General features: G+C 45.2%; 1 protein-coding gene across 4 annotated transcripts in view; it reads right to left on the minus strand.

The window, feature by feature from the left end:
* Positions 1–22772, minus strand: part of LOC144688382 (arf-GAP with SH3 domain, ANK repeat and PH domain-containing protein 1-like) — a 258589-nt gene that overhangs the window by 150707 nt on the left and 85110 nt on the right. For 3 of the 4 annotated variants that reach the window (XM_078554857.1, XM_078554855.1, XM_078554858.1), the window contains exons 2-3: positions 17642–17714; positions 16094–16239 (exon numbers count right to left, since the gene is read on the minus strand). In XM_078554857.1, coding sequence (XP_078410983.1) covers positions 16094–16239; positions 17642–17714 — 219 coding nt within the window. Of the gene's footprint in view, positions 1–16093; positions 16240–17641; positions 17715–22772 lie in introns of those variants that run through there. The other variant, XM_078554859.1, reaches the window with a different exon arrangement.

Genomic DNA, 22772 nt, shown 5'->3' on the forward strand with positions numbered 1-22772 from the left:
TCATTTTAGAACAAGTTACATTTTTTCCCCTTGAGCTGGAGAGGGTGTTGTGAATCGATGGGTACCTCCATAATTTAGACACATTTTTGAGGGTATCTGATCATGATAGGGAAAGTGCTGATGAGCCTGCTGAATTCCCTGTCTGCAACCCTTGCACTTGAGCTGGTTGGGCAAGCTGTGTCTGCTACTGAGTCTGAGTATGCATTTTTGTGTAATCTGTTCAAATCAAATATGGCAGATTTGATTTGGACTGCTAATTATCATCCTCCAAGAGGAGGCATTCCCTAATTTGTGGAATTGAAGTTTTTCATTAAATTGGTTACAAATTAGTGTGCCAAATTTACACGTGGAAGCCAACTGCTTCAACGCTGCCACATATTGTTTTATGGGCTCACCATTTCCCTGGCATCTTTGGCGGAAAATATATTGTTCAATCATCACACTTTTTGGCCCAAAGTATTTCTTTAAACTATTCTCCATACTCATTACCAGTTTCTTGCAGTAATGGCAATGGGAAGCTTTGAAGATACAATAAAGGTCCGTAGCTTCAAGGCCTTGACAGTTGCATATAGCTTGAAAACTGAAATGGCAGATTTAAACTTGCATTCCAATAGTGCCTAGTCAAAAACATTGCTTTCTTCCCCATTTCCTCTCCCATCCCAACCTTTGTTCAACAGCTGTCCATTTTCACTTTAATTCTGTTTCCTTGGATCCAAACTAATCCTTTCCCAGTCTCACAAACTGAAAGTTTAACTACCTTTAAAACCTCATTGTTTCAATTAAACAATATTAAAATTTTGGTACAAAGCCATACTTTATTACAATTCTTGAGGCTCATTTTAAGTGATCTGGATTATTTTAATTCCAGGATCATTAAATTTGTTCTTTTTATTTTTTTGATCTGGGTTGAATTGTGGGCTTGTTATAGTGAGGGCTGTGAGTTCTTGAAAATTTAAATCGCTTTCTGTGTTGTGTCCTTGGGTCAGAAATAGCATGAATTAAATTAGAAAAACAGCTTCTAAAATGCTTTCAATACTGCTGTGTTCAGATGTGTCCGCAGTTATTGGGATTGATTAACACTCCAATTTGCCTCCTCCTTTGTAGAGGAGGCCTCAATTCTGTTCTGTTGAAAACCACTCTATGACAACACAGATAGGTTCAGCAGTCTCACTGCTCAAGAAATGTCTGGAATGAACCCAAGACCTAAGTGTCATGCTATTTAAATTGTTTTTCTCTCTTGCCTGAACATGCACTATTATTCAGATAAGTTAGCAAATATATATCCAGCCCTATGACTGCCCAATGCCAAAATAATTAACAGCTAGATATTACTGGAAAATAGCACATATTGATCTGGCCCTATGAAAATAAGTATTTCACCTCATTAATAGCCTGGCTAACGCTGCAAACTAACTACATCTGGGTGTCACTCACGCCTCCGAGTACAAGGATGTGGGTTCAAGTATCACTCTCAAGACTCAAGTCCAAAATATAAACTGACTCCCCATTGCACTACCGAGGAAGAACTGCCCTGTCAAAGGTATGATATTAAACCGAAATGTCACCTATGTTCTCAGGTGGATGTAAAAGGGGTGGCTTACACAACAACAGCAACTTTCATTTATATGGTACCCTTAACTCAATGAAAGTTCCCAGGCATATCACAGAAGAATTATGAAACAAAGTTCAACACTGGCCCACATTAGGGGCAGAATTTTTCCCTCTTTGGGTGAGCATGCGCCCAACCCAAACGAGAGTAAAATAGTGCGCGATGACATTGGGCGAACATCCCGAAGTCATCGTGCACTCTCAAGATATTTCGCTCACGCAGGCATGCAGGGGTGCCAGAGTGGCGCCTGCCATTAATTAGCAGGCCACTTAAGGCTGGTAACAATGCAATTGCCTGAGATTTTTCGTTACCCTTGCGCTTTTCTGCTCGTCATATGGGCAAAACAGGTAGGCGGCCAGCTGACATTTCCTCAAACCTCATCCAAGGGCGGGATTAAAAGGATCAGCTGCATTGCCAGTGTGAGTTGTAAACAGTTTTGGAGACAGTTTTCAGCTGGTTGTTTATTGGTATTTGCCAGCTTCATCTCTGTTCAGGGCTCCAATCTTAGCACTTCCAGGCCTCATTTCAGGACTCATTGCTGTCTGCCAGGCCCCTGGAGGATTCAGACCATATGGGCCCTTCCAGCTATCAGGCAGCCTTCCTTTACCCTGATATTGGGGATTGTGGTCATCGCTGGGGTACGTCCTCTGAGGAGGGAGGGTAAGAAGGCTACATGTCTCCATGCAGCTTCCAGGGGAGGGACCTGCGGGAGGAGAGGCGCAGGCACAATAGGCACAGTCCAAGGCGGAAGGGGTCACAGAAGACACCACTATCCCACTGCCAGGGTTTACAGGCGGTGATGCAGCTACCTCAATATGTCAAAGGTGCAATGCCGAAGGAGGCACCACCTCTTAAGGGAGATTGTCACCTGCATTTACCAGATGATTGGGTCTCAGATCAGCTCCAACTGTGTGGGTGGACACCCTGTGCCAGTGGCTCTGAAGGTCACAGTGGCCCTCAACTTCTATGCCTCCGGCTTTTTCCAGGAGTCAGTGGGGTATCTGTGTGGAGTCTCCCAATCAGCTGTCCACAGTTGCATCAAGCTGGTGTCAGCAGCTCTGTTCAGACAGGTACTGACCTTTATTCTGCATCGCACGAACAAGGTCAGCGGGTTGAGTGAGCCAGAGGCTTTGCAACAATTGCTGGGTTCCCCCACATTCAGGGTGCCATCGACTGCACATGTGGCCATCAAGGCAGCAGCTGGTCAGCCGGGTGCTTTCGTCAACAGGAAGGGATTCCACTCCATGAACGTGCAGATAGTGTGTGACCACAGGATGCAGATTCTGCAAGTGTGTGCAAGGTACCCTGGGAGCTCCCATGATGTGTACATCCTGAGACACTCTCAGGTGTCGAGGCTTTTCGATGCTCCAGCCCGATTGGATGGATGGTTGCTGGATGACAAGGGCTATCTGTTGAGGAGGTGGCTCATGATGCCCCTCTGCCGCCCAAGAACAGAGGCAGAGAAGCATATGAGTCATGGCTTCACAAGGGCGGTGGTAGAGAGGATCATAGGTCTCCTCAAGATGCGCTTCTGATGCCTGGGCCAATCAGGGGGAGCACTATAATATACCACAGAACAGGTGTCACATCGTGGTTGCATGCTGTGCTCTCCACAATGTGGCACTGGCAAGGGGGGACCCACTGGAGGAAGAGGATCCTGACGCAGCTGCGCAGGCGACAGATGATGATTCCAATGTTGAGTCAGAAGATGAACATAGTGGGGAGAACACTGAGGGCGTAGAGCCAGACCTCAGTAACCTTCAGGGAGGCAGGACACCAGGGATGTCTTGATCCAACGCACCTTCAGCTAGGCTACCAAAGATCAGCTTCGAACGCATACTAGGGCTACCTCCTCCAACCCAGATGTCTGAAAGGAGCCTTTCATTTGAACACAAAGAGCACTCAGTATCTGTGCTATAAAGTTCAGAGCCACCTACGTCCAACATTACATACTGACGCGCTCTGCACTAATGAAATAAAAAGATGGAGCATACTCAGGCCATGATGACGAAACCAGATTTATATCATTTTGACATGTGCAGACTATTTACATCAACCTCTCTGGTCTTAAGTCCCAGAACAGTCTACATTAACTAAACATAAATGAACATAAAATCAGACGTGACCTGTCCCTCTTGTGCTCATGGTGCCTTTAACTTACGCTTGCGAGTGCAACGTCTAGGTGCTGTCCCCTCGCTGGCACCAGCATTGGAGACAGCCTGCCGAATGTGCTGTCTTGTCGGCTTCGATGACCTTGGCAGTCGTCCTCTGGCCAGTGGAGCCTGTGCTGGCCCCGCCTGGGAGGGAGCAGCCAGTGCCACGACTGCCATCTCCCCAGTCATCGCTGCCTCATCAGATGCAACAGTCACTAGCAGGGGGCGGAGGAGCTGCTTCTGTCATCCGGGTGCCCTGAGAGGAGCTCACAGAGACAACAGGCAGCTTGTGCACCAACGTAAGGTCGCTGTGGACCTCCCACTCACCTTTGATGGACGGGCATCTAGCTGGGATACTGGGTGCCTCATCCATCTCCCGCACTGACACTGACCACCTGAAGTCAGTGCCTATGTGGGGGCTTGCAGGTCCGAGCGCAACCCCAGGAACCCCTCATTCTGTCCCTGGAGCTGCCTCTCCATGAGAGTCCCTCTCTTAATGGAGGAGGCAGTGTGCTCGGCCATGACGGTCAACGCAGTGCTCATTACGGAGACCGTGGCATGCATACTCTCATGGATCTCCGCCAGATGCTCCCGCACATCCTGCTGGACATCCAGCATCTGCCGCCTAATGGACGGCTCCAGAGGCTCATCATCAGTCTTCAACTGAGCATCGTCCTGGTCCGCAGCACTCCTCCAACTGCCGGTGCCCTGGGTATTCTCTGCCTCCGCCTGCACCTCAAGCGAGTGTGAAGTGCCCTCACCAGTGTGCACCGAGATATTAGCCACCGAACTAATGCCCACTGAGGTTCTGGTATCTGCGCTGGTGCCTGCTTCAGAGGACAGGTGACGAAGGGCCTGCAGGTGACAGTGACACCCAGTGGTCCTCTGGTATCATGGGTGGCCCTTTGGGATCTACGGATGGGACGCCCACTGGCGAACCTAAAAGGGAGAAGGACATGTCATCAGTTAAAGTCATCACACTGTCACTGTGCATGCCAGGCATCCTGGTGAGACCATGGGGGTCTGCGTCATGGTGCCATTGTCTTCCAACAATCAATGGGGACTCCAGGTTTGAGGCTCCCATCAATGAGGAGACTGCACTAGAATGGTTGCACAATCCGAGAGTCTCACCTCTCGCGCTCTTACCTTCGTCTGACACCCCCGCCTCTTCACGCCTGGTTGCACAGGAGCGTGCCAGCTCTCCAACTCAAGGACGTCCTGCTCGAACCCAGAGAGCAGCTGCAGGTTGGGCGGGCCTCCGCCTGTTTGTGCCTCTCTGCTTGGTTGTGGCTTGTCTTCTCTTGAAAGAACAGAGCAGCATTGATTGCCAATGCCAGCTGAGGAACACCTCACAGGGCACATCTGAGTCGTGGCCCTCAAGCCGCAAGGCAACCAGTCCAAGCAGCTAGGGCTCACCCCATTGGCCAGCTCCGACGTGATTGACAGTTGGATTGATTGACTCTAGCACCCCTGAGGTCCACAGGGGACGGCCACGCTTTAACACTTCTGCACACTGACCCATGCCAACATGGTACTCACCCTTGTCATTGAAGTGCTTCCGGCACTGCACCCATGTGCACCGCACCACATCATGGCTCCTCACCTGGACTGCCACATCCTCCCATGCCCTCTTAGTGAGGTGTGGTGGCCTCTTCCTCCCATCTCTGGGGATAAGGGTGTCCCTCCTGGCAGCCACCTCCTCCAGGTGGATGACGAGACACTCATTGGAAAAGGGGGGGTGCCAAGTGCCCACCTGGCCTGACTTCCTGCCTGGCGTTTGCTGCCGCACTCGAATGCTTGGTCCAAATGGCAGCCAGATGTCCTTCCCTGGCAGCTTTTCTGGGCCTGCCTGGGCCTTTTTTATACCGCTATCAGGTCACCATTGGACCCAGTGGCTAACAGGTTCCCGACCCTGCTTGGTCCTTCCTGGCCAGTGACGAGCCGCATCTCACGCTGGGCCTTAATTGGCCCGCCAGCGTGAAATCGCGGTCTGGGCCCAAATGCGGGCAGCAGTCGCTTTTGCGGCCACTCCAATGCCCGCCCGTCAAGCCCACTCGACGAGGGCAAAAATTCAGCCCTAGGAGACATTTGGCCAAGCTTTTAGTCATCTGACCCAAGAGGAAGGTTTCAAGGAATGACTAAAAGAGGAAAGAGAGTAAGAAGTGGACAGATAGAGAGAGGACATTCCAGACTTAATGGTGAAGGCAACTGACACACAACCACCAATGCTGCTGTGATTAAAATGGAGAATGCTCAAGGGACCAGAATTGGCCAGTGCATAGAGATTTAGCAGTAGGGCTGAAGGAGATTACAGAAATAGGGAGGGCCAAGGCCATTATTTGAAAACAAGGAAAATAATTTAAAAATTGAGGTGTCACTTTTTTGGGAGCCAATGCAGATTGAGGATTTTAAAAAATGTATTCTTTCTTGGAATGTTGGGGTTGCTGGCTGGGCCAGCATTTATTGCCCATCCCGAATTGCCCTCGAGAAAGTGATGATGAGCCCCCTTCTTGAACTGCTGTGGTCCATGCGGTGTAGGCATGCACAGCGAGCATGGGAGAATTGGATGGGACTTGGTGTGGTTTAGGGCATGGGCAGCAGTTTTGGATGATTTCAAGTTTTAGAAGTAACAAAGGCATGGATGAGGATCTTAGCAGCAAATAAGCTGAGGGAAGGTAATGTCATGGTAGTCTGGTAATGTTATGAAGGTGAAAATGGGTGTCTTAGTGATGGTGTAGATGTATGGTAGGAAGCTCATCTCAGGGTCAAATTTAATATCAGGATTACAGTCTTGTTCAGACTTTGTGATGGGGACTGAAAACAATGGCTTCTGTCTTCCCAATACTTTGTAAGAAAAATTTCTTCTCATAGACTCACAGACGTTTACAGCACAGGAGGAGGCCATTTGGCCCATTGTGTCCGCGCTGGTCAACAAAGATCTGACAACACTAATCCCATTTTCCAGCGCTTGGCCCATAGTCCTGGAGGCTATGGCAACGCAAGCGATTACCTAAATACTTCTTAAATGTTTGGGAGTTTCTGACTCAAACGCCCTTTCCGGCAGTGAGTTCCAGACTCCCACCACCCTCAGGGTGAAAATATGTCTCAACTCCCCACTTAGCTTTCTACCTCTTACCTTAAATTTATGCTCCCCGGTTATTGACCCTTCTACTAATGGTAAAAGTGCCTTCCTATCCACCCTATCTATGCCCTTCAATCTTATACACCGCTATCAGGTCCCCTCTCAATCTTCACTGCTGCAAGGAAAACCCCAGCCTATCCAATCTTTCCTCATAGCTCAGACCCTCCAGCCCAGGCAGCATCCTGGTAAATCTCCTCTGCACCTTCTCCAGTGCAATCGCATCTTTCCTATAATGTGGTCACCAGAGCTGCACGCAGTACTCCAGTTGTGGCCTAACCAGCATTTTATACAGTTCCAGCAGAACCTCCCTGCTCTTGTATTCTATGCCTCGGCTAATAAAGGCAAGTATCCCATATGCCTTCTTAACCACCTTATCTACCTGCCCTGCCACCCTTAGGAATCCATGGATATGCACACCAAGGTCCCTCTGATCTTCAGTGCTTTCCAGGGTCCTACCTTAATAGTGTAATCCCTTGCCTTGTTCGCCCTCCCTAAGTGCATTACCTCATACTTTTCTGGGTTGAATTCCATTTGCCACTGCTCTGTCCACCTGACTAGTCCATTGATATCCACCTACAATTTACAGCTATCCTCCTCACTATTTACCCCCTACCAACTTTTGTGTCATCCATGAACTTCTTGATCATACCCCCTACATTTAAGTCCAAGTCATTTATGTACATCACAAATAGCAAGGACCCCAGCACCAAGCCCTGCAGAGCCCCACTGGAAACAGACTTCCAGTCATAGAAACATCCCTCCGCAATCACCTCTGCTTCCTGCCTCTCAGCCAACTTTGGATCCAACGTGTCACTTTGCCATGGATCCCATGGGCTCTTACTTTCTTGACCAGTCTGCCACGAGGGACCTTATCAAAAGCCTTGCTAAAGTCCATGTAGACCACATCAAATGCATTACTCTTATCAACACTTCTGGTTATCTCCTCAAAAAATTTGATCAAATTTGTCAAACGTGACCTTCCTTTAACAAATACACGCTGACTATCCCTGATTAATCCATGTCTCTCAAAATGCAGATAAATTATGTCCCTCAGTATTCTTTCTAGTAACTTCCCCACCACCAAGGTTAGACTGACTGTCCTGTAATTTCCTGGTCAATCCCTTCCTCCCTTTTTTCATAATGGGACAATGTTAGCAGTCCTCCAGTCCTCTGGCACCTCACCTGCCGCCAGAGAGGATTTAAAAATTACTGCCAGAGCCCCTGATATCTCTTCCCTTGCCTCCCTCAACAGCCTGGGATACAACTCATCCGGGCCTGCGGATTTATCCAATTTTAAGGCCGCCAAACCCACTAGTACCTCCTCTCTCTCTATGTTAATTTCCTCTAATATTTCACAGTTCTCCACCCTGGTGTTTTATACCTGCGTCATCCTTTTCCATTGTGAGGACCAACGCAAAGTATTCATTGAGGATTGTACCCACATCTTCCGAGTCCACACACAGATTACCTTTATGGTCCCTAATTGGCCCTACTCTTTCCCTAGTTATTCTCTTGCTCTTTATATATTTAAAAACCCTTTGGGTTTCCTTTATTCCTTTATTATGCTTTCTCATGAACTCTCTTAGCTTTCCTAATTTCCTTTTTAAGTTCCCCTCTAGGAACCCTGCTGTATTGAGCTCACAGTATCTGCCATAAGCTTCTCTTTTTTTCTTAATCCTAACCTTTATGTCCCTTGACATCTAGGGTCTCGGGACTTGGTCCCCCTCCTTTGTCTTTACGGGAACATGCTTGACCTGTACTCTCGCTATTACCTCCTTTAATGCCTCCCACTGCTCTGACACAGTTTTATCTGCAAGTAGCTGCTCCCAGTCCACTTGGGCCAAATCGTATCTCATCTTAGTAAAATTAGCCTTTCCCCAGTTTAGAACTTTTATTCAAAAACAGAAAATGCTGGAAAAACTCAGCAGAACTCTGAACAAGGGTCATACGGACTCGAAATGTCAACTCTGTTTCTCTCTCAGCAGATGTTGTCAGACCTGCTGAGTTTTTCTCAGCATTTTCTGTTTTTGTTCCAGATTTCCAGCGTCCATAGTATTTTGCTTTTATCTTAGAACTTTTATTCCTGGCCCAACTTTATCCTTTTCCATAACTATCCTAAATCTAACATAGTTATGGTCACTATCTCCAAAATGCTCCCCTACTGATATGCTTTCCACCTGCCTGGGCTCATTTCTGAATATTAGGTCCAGAACTGCCCTCTTCCTTGTTGGGCTTTCTATGTATTGGCTAAAAAAAGTCTCCTGGATGCAACTTAAGAATTTTGCTCCCTCCCTACCTTGCACAATAAAACTGTCCCAGTTAATATTTGGTTGGTTAAAATCCCCTAAAAGTACTGCCTTATTATTCTTATGTTTCTCTAAGATGTAATTACATATTTGATCCTCTATCTCACCCTGACTGTTTGGGGGCCTATAATACACACCCATCAGTGTGTTTGCCCCCCTTGTGTTTTTTACTTCTACCCATATGGCCTCATTTGATGATCCTTCCAAGATATCATCCCTCCCCACTGCTATAATTGATTCCATGATCAATATTGTGACACCCCCTCCTCTTCTATCCCCCTCTCTATGTTGTCTGAATACCATATAACAAGGAATGTTGAGCTGCCAATCCTGCCCTTCTTTTAGCCAAGTCTCAGTCATAGCTATGATATCGTACTCTCACGTGCCCTTCTGTGCCCTCAGCTCGTCTGTCTTATTCCTCAGGCTCCTTGCTTTAAAATATATTCCAGTTAGCCTTGCTAAACTCATATCTTCCTTATCTAGCCTATGTTTCCCCTGCCCTCCAGACTCACTTACTAGCGTTTTAACTTCTGATTCCATCTCAGCTTCTCTCCCCTCTGAACTACTTTTCAGGATCCCATCCCCCTGCCAATTTAGTTTAAATCCGCCCCAACAGCATTAGCAAACCTCCCCGCGAGGATGTTGGTACCATTCCTGTTCAGATGTAACCCGTCCAACTTGTACAGGTCCCACCTCCCCCAGAAATGGTCCCAATGCCCCAGGAATCTAAAGCGCTCACTCCTGCACCATTTCTCCAGCCACGCATTCATCTGCCCTATATCCTTCTGTTCCTCTACTCACTACTGTGTGGCACTGCGAGTAATTTCAGGGAGAATTTTCTCCCCGTCGGGGGGGTTGGCCGGGAGCAGGCACGCAGCTGATCGCTGCCATTTTATGTGGGCGGCGCTACCTGTGTGGGCGGCAGGGGCGGTGCCTAAGTTGGGGTGTGCAGCGCATGCGCGTGAAGGAGTGCAGAAATCTGAGCACAGAGATTAGTTCAAATTCTGAAAATTTTAATAAAGAAAAAAAAATTTAAGACACATCCCCTCATGTGAAAGTGTCACATGAGCTGGGACATGTCTATAAATGTTATTAAAAATTTTTATAAAACTTTAAATCCTCCATGAAACTTCATTCCACCTGTGGATGAGGCTCCATGATAAATGCGAAGGCAGCCTGGGCTCTTTGCCTGCCCGCCAGCTTAAGGTTGGACGGGCAGCTCAGTTTATTGTTTTAATTGATATTTAAATGGCCTTAATAGGCCTTTGACAGTTCGGCGGGCGCACAACCAACTCGGGTGTGTGCCCGCCGAACTGAAAATCTGAATGACGCGTGGTGACGTCAGGACACATGCCTGACGTCACCGCGCATCATTTTACGCATTGGCGAACAGGCCTCGCCTCCAGTCGCCGAACCAAAAACTCTGGTGCTGGAGATTAACACCTTTGAAGTCCTGCTTTTCAATTTTCTACCTAACTCCCTAAAGAGTGCTTACAGGACCTCATTTCTCATTCTTCCTATGTCGTTGGTCCCAACATGGACCATGACCTCTGACTGTTCACCCTCCCCCTTCAGAATGCCCTGCAGCCGTTCCATGACATTCTTGACCCTGGCACCCGGGAGGTAACATACCATCCTGGAGGGATGTCTACGGCCGCAGAAGCGTCTGTCTACTCCCCTCACTAACGAATCCCCTACCACAATTAAACATAAGAACATAAGAACTAGGAGCAGGAGTAGGCAATTCAGCTCTTCGAGCCTGCCCCGCCATTCAATACGATCATGGCTGATCTCATTTCAGCCTCAACTCCAATTTCCTGCCCTCTCCCCATAACCTTTCAACTCGTTACTAATTAAAAATCTGTCTATCTCCTCCTTAAATTTATTCAGAATCCCGGCATCCACTGCACTCTGAGGTAGTGAATTGCCCTTCCACACTTCTTCCTCCCCCTCTGAGCAGCTGGACCAGTGCCATGGCCTTGGCTCTCTTACTGTTTTCCAAGGCTGAAACTATCCACTAATGCCTGTCGAAAAAGCAGCCAGACGTTTAGAGGAAAGGAGACGTCAAGAGAGGGAGAGGAGAGGTAGAGCCGAGTTTCATCAAACTACATATTGAAATTGATTCAATGATTTTGGATAATGTTGCTGAGGGAAAGGATGTTGATAAGAGAAAGGAGGGGGGCCAAAGGATAGATCCTTGGGGAACACCAGTGGTAACTGAGTGGGAGCAAGAAAAGAAACCATTGTAGGTGATTCTCTGGCTACAACAGGGTAGATACAATTGAAACCAGGCAAGCACTGTCTCACCAAACCAAGTTGGCAGTGGAAAGCCATTGGAGTAGAATTTTTTGGTCAACCAATGCAAAATCTGCTAAGAAAGTCTGGATGAGTGCGGTATAGTGGCCAGAAAAGGCCATGATATTATAATAAAATTTATTTTTTAAAAGGATTCTTTGGGGGCTATGAGGAACAGAATGGTCCTTCAGCCCCAGAAGGAATTTTTGGGTGTCCCATGCCCCAGCCTCCCTACACTGGCATCTTTTTGAACTATAATATGGGGATCATTTCCTTGGGACCCTGGAGCTGGCCAGCTCCCATGCCAATTGCTACTACCTTTGGCTTTGTCATCTTTCTTTTCAGCATCAAGCAGGAGACTGATTTCAAATATTAAAATAAAGCCCAGCAGTTAAAATCAGCTGGGCCTTGCTTTCGTTTCAACTTCTGGGTGAATTACCCACTTCAGGTCTCCCACACACTAATCCTGCCTGCCTGTTAAAATATCCTCCTCTATGTCACTCTACTACTGCTTTCTTTCTTTCTTCCTCTTTATTCTTATTTTGTGAAAACATTTTGCAATCACTAAGTATAAAGCCCCCAAGGAATCCTTCCGAACTTTGCTATGCACTACACTGCTAACTGTCCATGTATCCCACTTTTTGCCATTGGTGGCAGCACATGCAGACTAGACATTTAATTGCATGACAGGAAATTTTCCACCGACTGTTGTGGTTCCAAAATAAATCAGCATAATTAGAATCTGTACTATCCAAAAAGAGCCAACATTTGAAATCCTGAATGAAATATCTCTTTTTAAACTGTGCTCATTCTATGTGTTAAAGGAAGGATCGTCAGATTGAAATCAAGGCTTATACACTACTATGCTAAACAACAAATGATAAGAGGCAGTAAACAAAGGGACACAACCACATCTGACAAAGCAACAGCTTAGAGTTTAGAGCCGGAATCAGGTGAAGCAGCACAAATGTTTTAATCAAAAAGAGAACTTTTTTAACATTCTGCCAAAATACATTCACACTCTGATCTGACATCATCTGAGCATTTAAAAAGACATACTTGTTTCCAGAAACGGTTTGATCTTTATCTTTCAAATCGCTGTGGTATTACAGATTTCCTATTCTTCTGATAAGAAAAATACCCTTTTTTTAAACTATGTGGATGTTTTTTCACTCTTTAATGGGCTTTGAACATTGTTGGCAAGGCCAACATTTGTTGTCCATCTTTAACCCTTCTTGAGAAGTCGGTGGTGAGCCACTTTCTTGAACCGCTGCAGGTCCATCTGGTGCAGGTACATCCACAGTGCTGTTAGGAAGGGAGTACCAGGAGTTTGACACAGTGACAGTAAAAGAATGGCAATATAGTTCCAAGTTAGGATGGTGTGTGGCTTGGAGGGGAACTTGCAGGTGGTGGTGTTCCCATGTATCTGCTGCCCTCACCCTTCTAGGTGGCAGAAGTTGCAGGTTTGGAAGGTGCCATTGAAGAAGCCTTGGTGAGTTGCTGTCCCGCATCTTCTATATAGCACATACTGCTGCCACTGTGCTTCGGTGACAGGGGAAGTGAAGCCAATCAAGCGGGCTGCTTTGTCATGGATCGTGTGGAGCTTCGTGAGTGTTGCTGGAGCCTCATTCATCCAGGCACATGGAGAGTATTCCATCACACTCCTGACCTGTGCCTTATAGATGGTGGACAGGCTTTGGGGAGTCAGGAAGTGAGTTACTCGTCTCAGAATTTCCAGCCTCTGACCTGATCTTGTAGCTGCAGTACTTATATGGCTGGTACAGTTCAGTTTCTGGTCAATTGTAACCCCAGGATGTTGATGGTGGGGGATTCAGTGATGGTAATGACGTTGAATGTCAATGGAAGATGTTTAGATTCTCTCTTGTTGGAGATGGTCATTGCCTGGCACTTGTATGGCACAAATATCATTTGCCACTTATCAGCCCAAGCCTGTTATCCAGGTCTTTCTGCATATGGACACCAACTGCTTCAGTATCTGAGGAGTTGTGAACGGGACTGAACATTGTGCAAAAATACCTGGGAAAACTCAGCAAGTCTGGCAGCATCTGCGGTGGCCACCTTCAACACCTCTTTGTCCTTTTGTCTGTGACATCTTTTGGCTATCTCCACCTATCACTGGCCCTCTATCCAGCTCTACTTGTCCCACCCCCCCTTATACCAGCTTATATTTCACCTCTCTTCTTTTTTTATTTAGTTCTGTTGAAGGGTCATTCGGACTCGAAACGTTAACTGTGTTCCTCTCCGCAGATGCTGCCAGACCTGCTGAGTTTTTCCAGGTATTTTTGTTTTTGTTTTGGATTTCCAGCATCCACAGTTTTTTGCTTTTAACTGAACATTGTGCAATCATTAGCAAACATCCCTACTTCTGACCTTATAGAGGGAAGGTCATTGATGAAGCAGCTGAAGATTGTTGGGTCTAGGTCACTACCCTGAGGAACTCCTGCAGTGACATCTTGGGACTGAGATGATTTGTCTCCAACAGCCACAATCATCTTCCCTTGTTCTTGGTATGACTGCAACCAGTAGGGAGTTTTCCCCCTGCCTCCCATTAATTTTAATTTTGCCAGGTTCCTTGACGCCACACTTGGTCAAATGCTGCCTTGGTGTCAAGGGCAGTCACTCTCACCTCACCTCTTGAGTTCAGCTCATTTGTCCATGTTTGAACTAAGACTGTAATGAGGTCTTGAGCTGAGTGGTCCTGGTGGAACCCAAACTCAGCATCAGTGAGCAGGTTATTGCTATGTAAGTGCCACTTGATAGCACTGTCACTGACCCATCCCATCATTCTGCTGATAATCGAAAGGAGGCTGATGGGGTAGTTATTAGCCGGATTGGATTTGCCCTACTTTTTGTGGACAAGACAGAGCTGGGCAATTTTCCACCTTGTCGGGTAGATGCCAGCATTGTAGCTGTACTGGAGCAGCTTGGTTAGGAGTGAGGTTAGTTCTGTTCTCTAAATCTAATCATGGAAGAACAATATTTGTACACTGGCACCCCATGTTTACAGCACCTAAGCTGCTCCTTTATTCCAATGACAGAACTGCTGACCCACTCAAATGTGGATCTATAATTCTGCTCTCAGGATAAGGGAGTAACTTTTAACAATGTAATAGTAAGATGCCAACACACAAACACTTCTGAAATTCAAACCATAAAATCAGAAGAAAACCAGTCTGACACCAAATGGGATTTTTAAATCTAAAGTTATAAGCTTTAAAAGCCCAAAAAGTCCTTTTTACCAGTGACTTTTCTTATATTCTTACGGTGCACCAAAGTAAGAATAATCAAACTCATTTAAAACTTCACGTCCCCAATAAATGAAATTCCAGCCTAAACAGCCTCAGCATTTGTGAAATGCAGTGTTACTTTGTTTTGGTTCTTACTCCTAGTGGCTTCCATGAAGGCTGTCTCTTAAAATGAAAGTCTGCTGTCCTTGCAAATACATGCTTTCCCCGTTGGCCAGGCTAGTACTTTAGCATACTTGCATCATGATCAAAAACCACATCACTATTGTCACTGGACAGTAGAATTGTTAATTGCATGGGGCCTCTGCCTGGAGGTTATATGAAGCTATGAAGCTACTGTAATGGACAGCGCTTGCTGAGCTGTCATTTGTATAATTTTTCTTGAAATATTAAAAATATTGAAAAACAAATACTGATCTTCATCCACAGCAAAATTACTGATTCAAATCAGCTCACTAGCAACAAAATCATAAGTTAGTCATAAGTAAAAATATCAGTCTTGTATTTAATAAATTATAAATTATCATTTTCCCCTAATTTTTAGAGTTAAGGAAGCACTTTTCACTAGAAGTGGTGAATTGAAGAAAACAAACTAAGATGCCTTTATAGTCAGTGACTATATTACTGGAGCTGCCCAATCTTTTGTAACATCAACACAAGATTGGTGGAATACCTGGAGAAATTGAGTAAATGGTCTTGTGTTTGCTCACCTACACTGGCTCCCGTTCCAGCAACACCTCAATTTTAAAATTCCCGATCTTGTTCCAAATCTGTCCATGGCCTCGCCCCTCCATATCTCTATAATCTCTTCCAACCCCACAACCATCTGAGGTATCTGTGCTCATCTTCCATAATGACATTAAAGGTGCTATAAAATTTATGTTGTTGTTGTTCCTAATACCACTTAATCCAAATCATCAACAAGTTGATGCATTAACCATCCCCATCTTAAAACAATCTGCTTATAATTTTTTACAATGTATTAGTAAACAGATGAAAAATTGTGTACCTGCTGATGAGATGCCCTGACCAACTTACTAATTATGCCTGTTTTGTTTTCTAATAATTTTAAATATTTTCTTTTTAAAGTTTACAAAAAATGTAGAGGCTCTGTGAAACTACAATGCAGTAATTCTCATTGTGTGATCTATGTGCCCTGTTCTAAATTACCCAGCAGTCAGGAGTATGGTGCTCTGTAACTAAGCTTTTGAAAAAGGTTATTCTAACAATAGTATCCAGTGAAAAATAGAAATTGCATTGGCTTAATTCAGGTTCAGTGACTTTCTCAGGGCTTATCTTTCCCGAAACACTGCAGGCCTTACCAGGTTTTTCATTGGTGTCAGCAGCTCTTTGGAAGACTCTGCACATTTACTGAAAGCTTCAGCCAATACTGATTCTTCATTACTTTGGAAATTAGCTACAAGTTTTTCCAGCTCATTAATGAATGCTTCCTGAAAGGATATGTCATCTGCAAAATAAATAGGAAATCAAAAGTTATTTTCAGGTAACAACAACTTTTATATAGCACCTTTAATGTAGTAAAGCCGAGGGAAGGGGCCCTGTCGTGCCCCAGGCGGAGCTGTAAAATGCGGTGAGCCATTCAAAACTCCACTGACTTCGGCGGAACCTTAAAATACGACCAGTGTTAAATTCCGCCCTAGCTTACTGCAGCAACTTTCAGTACTTGCTGAGCCTCTTGTCTTCCAGTTGTAGCTTTGAAATATCAATTGTTTATTTTTAAGAAGTTTAACTCACCACTTTTCACTCAAAATATTGTGCCCTCAGGTGTGCTGTTGGATTTTGCTAGACAGCATGTAATGGACAAAAGATAGCTCCAGTTACCAGAACTGGACATTCATGAGAAACACCTACCACTTCTGTGCATTTCAAACAAAATACAATAGAGCATCCTTTTCACTTGTGTGAGGTGGGAAGAAAAACCAAGAATCATGTGTTAAAATAAACAGTGATAATGACTATGCTGTGGATTTTTTTTGTTTCTTCAACTCAATATCAGCATCAGCATTTTAGGCCAGTTAAAGAACTATTTTATTTGTTAATCACGCCCATAGGATATGATGGTACCTATGGTGATTCATTGCTTTGTGGTTTCAGCAGAGCTTGGTGCTACCATGCTGCAGCTCACTAATGCAGGATCTTGTAAATAGTTTACAACACAGGTTTAATGTAGCATAAAACTGCCTCAAGAATGCCCTGCAGTTCACAGGAAATATGAAGTGCCACTCAGTTACATTTTTTATAATTATAAACATGCTACTTTTGATTTGCTTCCAATAATTTCGAGCCATGTGCATCACTACAGAATCATTAAATGTTAATTAACTCATAATGACACAGATGGTTTGAATATATGCCATTCACTTCAGGGAAAGCAGAACATGTTGAGGATTTACAAAATAAAGCAAGAGACTTTAAGAGAACATTCCTTTATAATTAGGCTCTCAAGCACTAAAATTGCTTTAATAGATCAAGCCAATTAAAATAAGCATTCCTTCACAATTTGGTTTCTAACACTATAATCAGTGTAACACCTAATCGAAAGAAAACCACTGGGATGAATCATCAACTTCTATCTTATTATGGCAGTTGCTACACCTGCGACAAAGAATTGGCACAAATCACAAAGGCCTGAATTTTTCGTTCATTGGGAGTGTGCAATTGGCGGGCCTGGGAGCGGACAGGAAATGGCCTCTGGCGACAATCAGCCCCAGGCTGCGGCTTCACGCTGGCTTATCAATTATCTGTATTCTCCAAATAACAAAAAAAATCCTTAAAAGTGTTTTTATATCATTATTGCAGTAATTTTTGACTAAAGGAGTGCTAATGCATTTCTGTTTCTTATTCTTTACCTTGACCTGAGGTGCATCTCATTTTCACTGCTTTCTTCATTTTATGGAGTACAGACCTGTCCTTGTCTAAAGCCTAAGGAAAAAAAAAAACACAAGAGAAAACATCAGGCTATGAAAAATATAGTTCTTTCAATAACAGTTATTATTTTTCATTGTTCCAATGTAGGTAACAAGTAATGTAGTGAGTAAAAGAGTGATCGTAAGCAAAGCTTGAGTAGTTTGCAAAATGATCTGAAGGCTTGTTATAGTCTGTATAACTCATGTCAACAGAAATTTTCACTGGCCTCCTGGTATACTCTTATTGTAGGTCAGTTGGGATGTGGCAAAGGGCTCAGGAAATAGCGAGAGAGGAAGTGACAGAGATAGGGAAGGTTGAAGGCCAAAGAGGGATGTGAACACAAGGGTGAGAATTTTAAAATTGGAAGATGGATAGAAGACAAATGTACGCCAGTGAGTATAGAGTTGGTGGGTGAATGAGACTAGTTTAACATTAGATATGGGAAATATAAATTTGGATGACGTTAAGTTTACGGAGGGTGAAAGATTGGTGACCAGCAGAACAGTTGAATCTTGAGCTCATGTGACAGTTTCACATGAGGAGATATGTCCTTCAATTTCTTTTTCACCTTCATTAAATATTCCAGAGCTTAAACTGATCTCCCTGAGGCACCTCCGTGCCTCAGGGAGATTTCTGCATTCTTTTGCGCACATGCGCAAAAGAGCGCAGGCCCCAACTCAGGGAAACCCCCCTGCCTGCACAGGGAGTGCACAGCCTTAATTGGCCCACCCACGTAAAAATTTTCCCCCGGCTGGGGGCGCTGATTGGGTTCGTGCCCGCCCCCGCACAACCCCCCCCAACAGGGGGAACATTTTTTCCATGGAATTATGCAGAAATTACAACAAGAGAAACAGAATGTTTAGCTTAAGTTTGAATTCTTGTTTACCTTACACATGAGCAGTATTCTTAATTGCATATACCCTGATTGTTTCTATATCCCTTTATTCCCTTTTCAGTCAAGCCGCCTACCTAATCTATTCTTAAATGTTAACATGATCTCTGCTTCAGTCACTAACTTCACTAGCGTATTCCATAGCTTCACAACATTCCGTTTATTGCCTACATTTGATAATGTGGACCCCTCAACTACTGGAAATAATCAGTTTCTATTTACTCTGTCCCATCCCTTCATAATTTTAAACATTTCTCTCAAATCACCAAATATTCTCCTCTGTTCTAATAAAAACAGAACCAAATTTTCAAGTTTTTCTTCATACTTATATTGCCTCATATCAGGGAAAGCATCCTTGTGAATTTGGTCTGTAACCTCTGTTGCTTCAGTATCTTTCCTATACTATGAATACTATGCACAGTATTCCAACTACAGTCTCAGTAAGGTTGTACATGGCTTTAAAGCACAATTACATTTTGACTATACTGTTCTATACCTTTTGCCATAAAACCTAGTATTTCATTAGCTATTTTGATGATCTTATCCACAAACTGCTGCTTTTAACGTCATGTGAACCTGGTCCTTCCCCATCTCATCTCCTCAAACTCCCTCTGCTCTGCCATACCATTCAGTTTTCCACCATTCTAAGCATAATTATCAATTTTTTTTTAAAGAATGATCATATTATTGTATTATTATCAAAACCTTACATTTGCTGACATTGAATTGCTATGCTTTTTTTGTTAATCCTTCAATTTTATCAATATCCACTTGTAGCTTCCTTTGGGCCTCAGAAGTATAACATAACAATGCCTACAATGTTAGTCCTGTTTGAAAATCTGGACATCACCTTCTCTTGTCTTATATCCAAATCATTCATGCTCACCATGGGCAGAATTCTCCCATCCCACCTGCAGCAAGTTTCGTGGCAGGCAGGAGCAGAGAATCTAGCAGAAGCCAAAAGATTGGAAACCTGCCAGCATAAATATTGTTTGCGATTTTCCCGATGGCAGGTTAATGGCGGGTCAGGTATCCCTCTGAGTTGTGGTGTGAATTCCATTTGCATTCATTACCATCTCATGAATGTTCATTAAATTAGCTTCTCACCGGAATCACATGACACCTTCCAATCTTGCATTACGCCAATGGGAAATCATGTCAGTCTACACCTTGTTTGAAAAAGAGTGGCACGTACAGGTCAGACCTCACCTTGCTCGCGACTTCAAGGTGAGTGCAACATACATAGCCTGCCTTCCACAGCACTGCACTGGTCTCGTTGGCAATGCCAGTGGAACACCACCCTGCTGGGGCTTTAGGGTTGGTCTGTCCCAGTGGTTTCCTTCGTAGTCACAAGGACACCACTGTGCAGCAGTACTCGGGCAGGGCTCAATTTTCAGACGTTGACCAGTATTGTGACCGGGGTGGGGAGTAGGGGTGGTCTGCTCCTGGTGGGTGCCACCGCTGTCCGGAAGGAAACCACTGTGCACCGATACTCAGACAGGGCTGAGCATTCAGGAACCAGCATTTCAGCCAGGGTGGAGTTCGGGTTGGTGGGAGGGGCTGGTAAGGGAACACACGGTGGGGTAATGGGAAAGGATGGCTTTGCAAGAGAGAAAGGGGACACAATGGAAGGCAGAGAGGCCGGAAAGCTTTGCAACGAGGTAGAGGAGGAGGGGGAATGATGGGAGGCAGAGGGTAGACCGAGGGATGTGAATTTGGAACCCGACAAGTGACAAGCGTAACATAAACGCTGACAAACTAGGGAGTGAAAGGGATACCACATGTATGAATGGGAGGGAATGTACACAGTCTCTGAAATAGGAAAGGGGGGGATTGTTAGTGTGGTACAAGAACAATATGTCGCACGGAGACTCATAAGGTTGGGGGGGTGTTGGAAAGGGAGACAGTGTGTCTTCAGTCATGAGGGCAATGTGGAACTCTGTGTAGGTCAAAGTCCTTGGTCTGGGGCTTGCAGTCTGGAGTCAGAGAGTAGAGACACTCCTGGGGCTCTGGAAAGGAGTCAGAGAGTAGAGACACTCCTGGGGCTCTGTGGACCTCACAATCAAGAGTCAGAGAGTGGAGGTATTCATTACGTGCAGCAGGCATGCTGCAGGCATATTCATTGGGAGCACAGTGTACTCCCATTCCAGGGAGGAGCAAGAGTTGTGTGCTCAATCGGAATAATGCACAGCTTGATGTGCAGGGCTGTCTCAAAGTCGCTGTCCAATAGCTTGTATGTCTCTGTACTGGATTGCAGGTGGTATAGTGATGGTAATGGGAGGCATCTGCAGCCTGTATTTGGGGAACACATAATAAAGGGGGTGGGGCTATGTGAAGCTTTCCTGGTGGCGGGGGAGGGATTCACCTTGGTAGGTGACCATGCACACAGTCTCTAGATAGGAAGGGTAGAGGTCCACATGGGGCACGGGCACTTCAGTAGTGATGCGCTCAGGCAGAAGGGTAAGAATGTCAACCACAACATCTATGGGATCCAGTATTATTGGGGAGGCAGGAGAATAACAGGAGGGAGCTCTACCTTCACATCGTGAGGTTCCAAGTAGGTTTCTAGGACACAGACAGTGAGGGGGGAGCATTGAACCTTGTTTCAAAATAATAGTGCAGAACCACCATATAGCTCTATCGAAGTAATGGCACAGTTATAAATTGAGAGCAGAAGTGATCTGAACAGGACAGGTCGGAGGCTGAGGGAGGAGTGCACCACTGGACTAAGGAGCCCTTTCTGGGAGCACCCTCTAACTTGTTGGTGCCGCAAGAGTAAAGTGGAATCTGATTAGAGAAAAAAGAGGAAGACCTCCCAGCGAAGAAAGCCATTGGAAGCCATTGCCTTTATCAGCATTTGTCTGTAACCGTTGACTGTAACAGAGATACTCAGGAGTCAATGGCTTAACATCAAATATGCTGCATCTCAACATTAACGCATAGGAACACATGCAGGCAATCATTAAGGAGGCACCGGTGCAGCCAGTCACCCTGGGAGTTGCCATGACTCATATATCCTGAATCACTCCCAGGTTCCTCAGATTTTAAAAGGGCCTGAACGTCTACTGGGATGGCTGTTTGGGGATAAGGGGTACCCACTGAAACGCTGGCTGATGACACCAGTGTGTCACCCAGAGTCATTCCGAGAAGAGGTACAATGCTGCTCACAGTTCCACACGCTCCCTAATTGAGCATACCATTGGGATTCTGAAGATGCATTTCAGATGTTTGGATCGCTTAGGTGGTGCACTACAGTACACTCCCAGTAGGGTTTCATGCATCATCGCTGTGTGTTGCGCCCTTCACAACCTGGCAATGTGAAGAGGTGACCCCTTGCCAGAAGGTGAATGGAGGAGGATGAGAGCTCTTCAAAAGATGAAGACCAGGAGACCCAAGAACCTCAAGAGGGTGATGAGGGTCAATTTGAATGCAACAACACCATAGAAGAAGCAAGACATGGGAGACATGCCAGTGACACTTTTATAGCTGCCAGATTCCAGAGGGAGTAAAGTGAAGGCAAGGGGAGATGGCCACAGTTTTCCTGGCCCTCAATGCCATTCCACTTCATCTCAAGCATTGTCCAATGAGTCGCATCGAGAACTAGTCCAGCATTCACACTTGCACCTTCTAGCCTCATGTTTCACCATGCCATGATCTCTAAGAAGGTCAGCGGTGCCCTCTGTATGCCCTCACTCTGGGAACTGAGAATCCACTGAACGAGAGTGATGCGAAAACTTAATTGAAGCAGTCACCGCCACATAGATAAGAAACTACAGAGGCCAGTGAGATGAGGACATATTTAGTGATCTCCTCCTTCCGTCCATGTCTTGTCCTTTGGCACTACCTCTGAGGAAACACCACTGCCACTAATCACTCAAGGCTGCTGAGCTGCCCTCATACAATGGTGTTTTGTGAGTTACAAGTGCATAAATTACACAATTCCAATAAAAATTTTAACACATCTCCCTGACATCACAAAAGGGTGCAGAAACTAACTTCAGTGAGGTTGACATCACATGAATGTGAATCTCACAGAGGGACACTATCACTGAGTGAGAGGATGGCTAAACCTCAAAATAAGAGGATTCAAATGTACATAATCACAATACCAATAGTTGACCAAGCCATTCACATAAACATCAAATGTATTTACAAATGTTTCACAGTGGTGGCACACCCAT

This window comes from Cetorhinus maximus, chromosome 13, assembly GCF_964194155.1.
Source record: "Cetorhinus maximus chromosome 13, sCetMax3.hap1.1, whole genome shotgun sequence".
Taxonomy (NCBI): Eukaryota; Metazoa; Chordata; class Chondrichthyes; order Lamniformes; family Cetorhinidae; genus Cetorhinus; species Cetorhinus maximus.